Consider the following 8,237-nt stretch of genomic DNA (forward strand, 5'->3'; position numbering starts at 1 on the left):
TAAATAAATAAAATCTTAAAAATCTTTTAAAAAAGAGAGCTCTATTATGCTTAGGAAAATGCATATTGCAGTAAATATAGATGAATTAGAATTGAATAAATTAATGATTTTCAACATTTTATCTTATCATCTGGCTTTATAAACTTAAAAACTACAACAAAATATTTTATTTATTTATAAAAATATTTATTTTATAAAATGCTCTTTTACTGTTTACACTATTTGCTTTTTGCTTTGTTGACCTAATAATTTATCATTTAGAATATCATTTGGTGAACAAATTATCGTCTTTTAAAATGTATGATGTGATGTTGAGCACTTTCCTTATTTATTCACAAACACATTCTTTAAAAATTTATTTTAGGGGGGAGGGGCAGAGGGAGAAGGAAAAGGAGAGAGAGAATCCCAAGAAGACTCCTTGTCTGAGCTGGAGCTCTACTTGGGATTCAGATCCCATGACCCTGAGATCATGAACTGAGCTAAAATCAAGAGTCAGAGGCTTAACCAAATGAGCCACCCAGGCAACCCTGAAATTTTTAAAAATATATATTTATTTATTTGAGAGAGAGAGAGGTGGGAGGGGCAGAGGGAGAGAATCTTCAAATAGACTACCTAATGAGTACAGAGCCTGAGCAACAGGGGGCTCCTTCTCATGACCCCTGAGATCATGACCTGAGCCAAAACCAAGAGTTGGACATTTAACCAACTGAGCCACCCAGGCGCTCCAAAAATTAAATTTTTAAACTTATTTTATTTATTGTGTTACACATAAGGGGAGAAAGAAAGTGTCTATGATTTGGTTTCAGACCATGGTCTATTTTTAAATACACACACATGTATATATTTGTCATGAATATATATGTATGAATATATGAATATATATATTACATTTATTAAACATTTTCATCCTTGGTTTCTTAGGAATGCGCCTGTAATTTTTTATTCTTCCCTATTCTTAAACCAACTAAGATGTGTTAGCTTAAGGGAATAGTGCTCTAACTGCTTGATGATTTTATACTTTACTTCTTTTCCTTTACAAACTCTAATTGAGAAGCTCCTATTCCTTATAATTTGAGTGAAGATGTACAATTTTGAGTTTAGGTGAATTATTCAGAATTCAGGACAATAAAAAGCTCTATGTATATCTAACGAAAAAAAGCTATTTGCTAGAAGGAATTACAAAATCAGAAGAACTGGACAAGCAAAAGTGAGAGAGCCAGCACTGAACTCCTGGTTTTGAAGTCATTCTACTATTGTTGCAGTACAGAAATCAGGAAGCTACTATTACTACCAAAACTGCTCATCTGAAGGCATTTCACTGGTAAAGCCTAATTTGCATCCAGAATAATAATTCAAAGGAGTCCTTAAAATGGAGTTTTAAGATTTCTGGGCCCAGAATTTTTAAAAAGTCATAAAAGGAAGTAGAAATGGATGGCAGTTGGGGAAGCATCATTAGTTCAAAAAGAATCTTGCCCCAGCAATTGAATTTATTTATTGCTTTGGGGCTAAGTTTTCAGTGGAACAAGAATTCTTTTGGCTACAAATCACACCACCAATATGTAGGAATGAAATCATATGCTCTTCTTTTTTTTTTTTTTTAAAGATTTTATTTATTTGACAGAGAGAGACACAGCGAGAGAGGGAACACAAGCAGGGGGAGTGGGAGAGGGAGAAGCAGGCCTCCCGCAGAGCAGGGAGCCCGACGTGGGGCTTGATCCCAGGACCCTGGGATCATGACCTGAGCCGAAGGCAGACGCCCAATGACTGAGCCACCCAGGCGCCCCGATCATATGCTCTTCTAATAATCAATCCAAGCAGGCAATTTAGTTGACCCTATCTGCTCCTAGTGGGCAGTGGGAGCTATAGGTGTGGTCTGAGTGGGTATGCCATAGACCACTCATTTCACCCAAATATATGTTCTCCCCTAATTTGTTACTAATAGACCTCTCACTTTTAGTTGCCCATGGGGATATGTGGGCTATAGATTGTATTTCCCAACTTCTGATGTGATTGGAATTGGTCTTATGACTAAGTTATGGCCACTGAGGTGGGAGTACAAGTGCCATGGAATATTTCATCGAAGTAGTCTTAAAAAAGGAAGACAAAGCCTTCCCTTTCTCCCATTTGTTGGTCTGAATGGAGATCTAATGGGTGGATATTAAGCAGCTATCTTGGACCATAAAGTAAAGGCCATGATTTGAAGATGGAAACAACAAGATGGAAAGTGACTATTGGAGATAACACTGAATGCATTTCAAGCCACTAGCCTTTTACGAGAGAAAATAAAATTCTATTTTGTGTTAGCCATTGTCATTTTGGGTTCTTCTATAATATCAGGTTGAAATTACAAAGAACATATTTATATATAGAAATTACACAGAACATAATTCCGGCTGATATAGTAAACTTCTTAACAAAATGATATTTAAGATAAAAACCAAAGAATGATTAGAGAAAATTGTGAGGCTTACATGCATGTCTTAGAAATCAAGGTTTATTGAGAACAAATAGGCAAAGAACAACCCAAGATTTAAAAAAATAATTTTTAAAAAGGAAGAAAATAAAAGAAACTGATTATAAGTATAAAAGCATAAATTAATTAAAATAATAACCACAGAAGATTTAACCAATAAAACATGTCTATTTCTCTGAAAAATTCAAGAGTATTTATTTTTAGTTAAATTGGTGGATTGGATATGTACCTTTAATTTGACTTCCTCTAAATGTGCATTACATAAAAATGAAGAGCTATTTTCAAAAACATAAACTTAAAAGAATGGAAAGAATAAGGTAGAAGACAACAGAGAAAAATCTTAGTAGCTAGAAAGTAGATGAATGACTTAGTAGACTGACAAACCAACTACCAATCCTGAAGTGGGAAAAGCTGAGAACCAATCCTATTTAGACAGCAGGATTTTCAGAAGCATCAGAGCTGTCAGCCCTAGATACTCTGGAAATGATGATAGGGTGCCAAATATGGAGGATCATATTAAAATTGCCTGAAAAATGGTTAAATCTGTAGCAGATCACTTTTCCCCCCTGCAGTCAATGAGCAACCTATTTCTCTGATCCTGGAGTTTTGATTTCTCATGACCGCAAAAAGGAGAGTCATTATATTAGAGGTTCCACTGGCAAAAAATTGAGGGCAGGGCAATATGGGTGGTGGAAATAAGTGACCATCTAAACATTGAATGCTGACTGATTGTTAAAACGCTATGATAATCACTGGGACCAATCACAGATGTTTCAGTTGTCTCAGATACAAAGCAGAATTAACTTTCTTCTTTCTTTCCTTTTTCCTTCCTTCCTTCCTTCAAGAAAGCATGGGCGCACCAAGGTTGGGGGAGGAGCAGAGAGAGAATCTTAAGCAGGCACCATGCTCAGTGTGGAGCCTGACTCAGGGCTCGATTTTATGACCCTGAGATCATGACCTGAGCTGAAATCAAGAATTGGATGCTTAAGTAACTAAGCCATGCAGGTGCCCCTGGCAGAATATCAATATTTCCTCTTTAAATTATGTATGACCATGTAATTTCCTTTAGCCAATAAAATGTGAGAAGAAATGATATAACTTCTATGCTAAAGCTTTCAGAGACTGTACATGGTTTAACACATTTACTTTCTCCAACATAGTGATCCTGAAAGCATAGGTGAAGATGGAGTCTCCAGAAACCTGGATCCCTGACTGACCACTGTAAGGTCTCCATGCTGAACTGTATAGGATATTGTAGTATAAGAAAGGAATCAACCTTAATTGTGTTAAGCCATTGAGATTTGGAGTTGTTTGATACTGAAGCATTACCTAGCATATCCTGAGTGATGTAGATCTCCACCTCTCTTCTCCCATCAATCCTTTACCTTTTCAATCTATGCCTTTTCCTTTTGGGTAGAAGATTTTATAGAGTTGAGTAGTCTGACCAGTCCAAGTAGAAAGACCTAATCAGACTAACACTGGGGTTTCCCCAACTACAAGTGCTCTCAGTTCACCGTAGAGTACATATTAAAATGGATAAACCCTGCCAACATGCTCAGAGCTATCACTTAGCTCCTTAGTATACCAAATTAAATTAAGAACAGACACCTGAATGAGACACCTGAAGAAAGTTTCTAAAAAGAAAAACAGAAACAAAAACCAAGCAAAGAGGAAAGAAGGTAAATTGGAGAAAAAGTTTGCAGAGAAGAAAACCTGAAAAAAACAACTATAATTAGGGGTGCCTGGGTGGCTCCGTCGTTAAGCGTCTGCCTTCGGCTCAGGTCATGATCCCAGGGTCCTCAGATCGAGCTCCACGCATTGGGCTCCCTGCTTGGCGGGAAGCCTGCTTCTCCCTCTCCCACTCCTCCTGCTTGTGTTCCCTCTCTCGCTGTGTCTCTCTCTGTCAAATAAATAAAATCTAAAAAGAAAAAAAAAAACCCAGCTATAATTAATATCATCAGATGAGAAAAGAAGTTATTATATCTGAGAAATAAGTACAGAGGGCTCTCTTGAAAACATCCTCTTAACAAAGAGGGCTCTTGTAAAATATGAACATAATGAGATGAAAATCTCAAGAAGAGCTTGAAGGTAAAGTTAAGAAAATATTCCAGGAAATACTGCAAAAAGTATTTTAAGATGACAAACAGAAAAAAAATAAGGAAATTAGAGATCGTAAAGAGGCTCAACATCTGATTGTAGTAACTGAGAGAGAGAGAGAAACAAACAAAAGAATTATCCATGAAGTAATTCAAGAAAATTTCTAAGAGCTGAAGGAAATTAATTTCCTAGTAGAAAGAACTTACTAATTGTCAATGGATGAAGATAAACTCAAACCATGACACATCAGTGTTTAATTTGAAAATGCTTGGTGCAATGACAAAATACTACAAGAAATAAAAATACAGGTCACATACAGGAAGATATAAAATAAGATTCACCTTAGAGTTCTTAACAAATACATTGGTTTGGGAACTCACCGACAAAATATTTTAAAATTCTGAAGAAAAAATATTTTCAACCTAGAACTCTATAATCAAATTTTCAATCAAGTTCAAGGGTAGACTAAAGATATTTTAATACACTCAAGGTCACAACAAAATTTAACTCTCATACACTCTTCTCTGGAAACTACTAGAAGATATCTATCAAAATGCTAGAGTAGTCCAAGAGAGAGGAAATCAGAAGAAACAGAAAAGAGAATATTGAAAAAAGAAGTGAAATGAATCTCTAGATGATGTTCAAGGATGATCCCATGATGACAACTGTGTCTCAAGGGCAAACTAGTCCAATTTGGAGCTGTATAACTCAAGAGACGCATTTTGGAGGATATCATCAGCAAGTCCCCTGACATCTCCTCAATCAGATGAAACTATTATAGGATGTGATCTATTAAAATCATAGAGTTAACCAAAAAGGAGGAAGAAATAAAACCCTTGAAATAGGAAATCCAACCAGAATAAAAGGCAAACAGAATTCCAAGCACGACGGCAAAGAAATGTTCCAGGATGATAGCAATGCAGCACATTTTGAGAACAACCACCCAATTTAAAGAAAATTGCTATCTCAGGAGATATGGGAATGGTCATGTGGAAAATCCTACTGGGAAGCAATTGGAGGTATGATAAGAACAAGTGATAAATATAAAGAAAATCAAATAGGGGTGCCTGGGTGGCTCAGTCAGTAAAGCGTCTGACTTTGGCTCAGGTCATGATCTCAGCATCCTGGGATCAAGCCCAGCTTCCCACTCTGCACTCAGTGGAGAGTCTGCTTCTTCCTTTCCCTCTCCCTCTTGCTTGTGCTCTCTCTCAAATAAATAAAATATTTTAAAAAGAAAATCAAGTAAATGAAAAAGCAAGGCAATTATTAACTTCAAGAAAAAAAATGAGAAAGAAAATATAATTTGTACACAATAATATTCCCAATGATACTGCAACTAAAGGAAGGCATGAACCGACCTTGAAAGTGTACAAGAGCTAAAACCTAATCCAACATAAGGAGTCAATTGATAATGTCTAAAATTAATCAAAATACAGCAGAATACAGAATAAAACAGAAGAGATAACAAAGAGATTAAAGTGGCTGGCTATTGGGAAGGGAGCTAGGAAAGTAAGGAAAGGGCAGAAAACAGTTGTATTTTATTCTAAGCCACTTAGTAATATTTGATTTTGAACCAAGTTCATATACCTTTTTGGAAAAAAATGCATATTAAAATATCAGCAAAATATAGACCTTGTAAGTCTCCCCAAGAATAAAAAGGAGACAAAACATTAAACATTACTAACAAATAGGGATATACCTAAAGATAAAAAAAAAATAGAATGAATTTTGCAAACCTAGAGAAAATGAATGGCTTATAAAATTAAATACAAATTACTTTAAAATTAAACAAAACCTGGACAGATCGAAAACCAAAAGTAAAATGGGAAAGAGAGTCATAGATATACCACCAGAAAAGCCACCAAACCGAACTCATTTAAAAACTGGGGAAAGTTTTCTTAAGATTTACTCCTGGTGGGAAGGCAGAATTTAATTTCATGTTCCCAGATTAAGGAAAACAACAAATTTATTTTTCTGAAAATTCAGACTATCAGAGGGAAAATCAATGTAAACTACTAACATTACCGTGACCATCTGAGGAAAAAGATATAATAAAACCGCAAAGACACTTGGGGGAAAAAAAATCACTCCTGTTGCAGTTCCTCTAATCCGCCATCTTTTTGTTCTAGTCTTGAAAAAGAGAATAACATCCACAAAACGCAAGGTGGCGCTGCTGGCTAAAAAGAGGGGGAAATATCCGCACAAAGGATGTTAGAATTTCCAGTGTTCAGAGGAAAGCTGGCCAGACAAGAAAAGTAGAGGGAAGGAAACCGTGGTGATGGAGTTGGGGAAAAGTGGGACTCTTCCCCACGAGCACTGCTATTATCCAGCTCATTTCTAAGGATTCGGTTTCTGCCATTTCTGAGAGTTGCTTGAGGCCGAGTGAACGTGGTTTTGAAAGATTGCTAAAACAAAGAATGGAGGCCAGAGTGGTGCGTGCAGTGCAGAAAAGGCAAGTGTTATTTCTTTGTGTGTTTTTGGGAGTGTCTTGGGCTGGCGCAGAACCGCTTCGGTATTTTGTGGCAGAGGAAACGGACAGAGGGACCTTTCTGGCCAACCTAGCAATTGATCTGGGGTTGGGGGCGGGGGAACTGTCAGCTCGGGGATCTAGAATCGTTTCAGATGAGAACATACGATTTTTACTCCTCAATCCGCTTACTGGTGATTTGCTTCTAAATGAGAAATTAGACCGAGAGGAACTGTGCGGCCCCACAGAGCCGTGTGTGCTGCCTTTCCAGTTGTTGCTTGAAAAGCCGTTTCAGATTTTCCGTGCTGAACTATGGGTCAGAGACATCAATGATCATTCTCCAGTATTTCTAGATAGAGAGATTACCTTGGACATATTAGAAAGTACTACTCCAGGGGCAACATTTCTCCTAGAAAGTGCACAGGATTCAGATGTTGGAATCAACAACCTGAGAAACTACACCATTAACTCCAATGTCTATTTCCATATTAATATCCGTGATAGTGGGGAAGGGAATGTTTATCCCGAATTGGTACTGGATAGAGTGCTGGATCGTGAAGAGGTTCCTGAGCTCAGGTTAACCCTCACCGCCTTGGATGGTGGCTCTCCGCCCAGATCGGGAACCACCCTCATACGCATCCTAGTTCTGGACGTAAATGACAACGTCCCTGAATTTGTAGAGTCGCTTTACAAGGTGCAGGTGCCCGAGAACAGCCCTGTTGGCTCCCTGGTTGTCGCTGTGTCAGCTAGAGATCTAGATACCGGAAGTAATGGAGAAATAGTCTATGCATTTTTTTACGCTACTGAAAGAATTCTCAAAACGTTTCAAATCAATTCAACATCTGGCAATCTTCATCTTAAAGCTGAATTGAACTACGAGGCAATACAAACTTATACATTAACTATTCAGGCCAAAGATGGTGGAGGGCTTTCTGGAAAATGTACTGTGGTGGTCCATGTAACAGATGTAAATGATAATCCACCGGAACTGCTCATGTCGTCACTTACTAGCCCAATTGCAGAAAACTCACCAGAGACAGTAGTAGCTGTCTTTAGGATTAGAGACAGAGATTCAGGGAACAATGCAAAGATGGTGTGTTCCGTCCAAGACCATCTCCCCTTCGTCCTGAAGCCATCAGTCGAGAATTTCTATACCCTGGTGACAAATGGGGCGCTGGACCGAGAGAGCCAGGCCGAGTA

At 37.7% G+C, this 8,237-nt stretch overlaps 1 protein-coding gene across 1 annotated transcript; it reads left to right on the plus strand.

The window, feature by feature from the left end:
- Positions 1 to 6,798: 6,798 nt before the first annotated feature.
- On the plus strand, positions 6,799 to 8,232 carry LOC118006152 (protocadherin beta-7-like; the record flags this gene model as incomplete). Its single annotated transcript, XM_034998728.1, has 1 exon — positions 6,799 to 8,232. A coding segment is annotated over exon 1 (1,245 nt), but the record flags the coding sequence as incomplete, so codon positions are not given.
- Between the last annotated feature and the right edge of the window lie 5 nt (positions 8,233 to 8,237).

The sequence above is a fragment of the Mirounga leonina genome, unplaced genomic scaffold (genome assembly GCF_011800145.1).
Source record: "Mirounga leonina isolate KUSES-001 unplaced genomic scaffold, KU_Mleo_1.0 Mir_94514, whole genome shotgun sequence".
Classification (NCBI taxonomy): Eukaryota; Metazoa; Chordata; class Mammalia; order Carnivora; family Phocidae; genus Mirounga; species Mirounga leonina.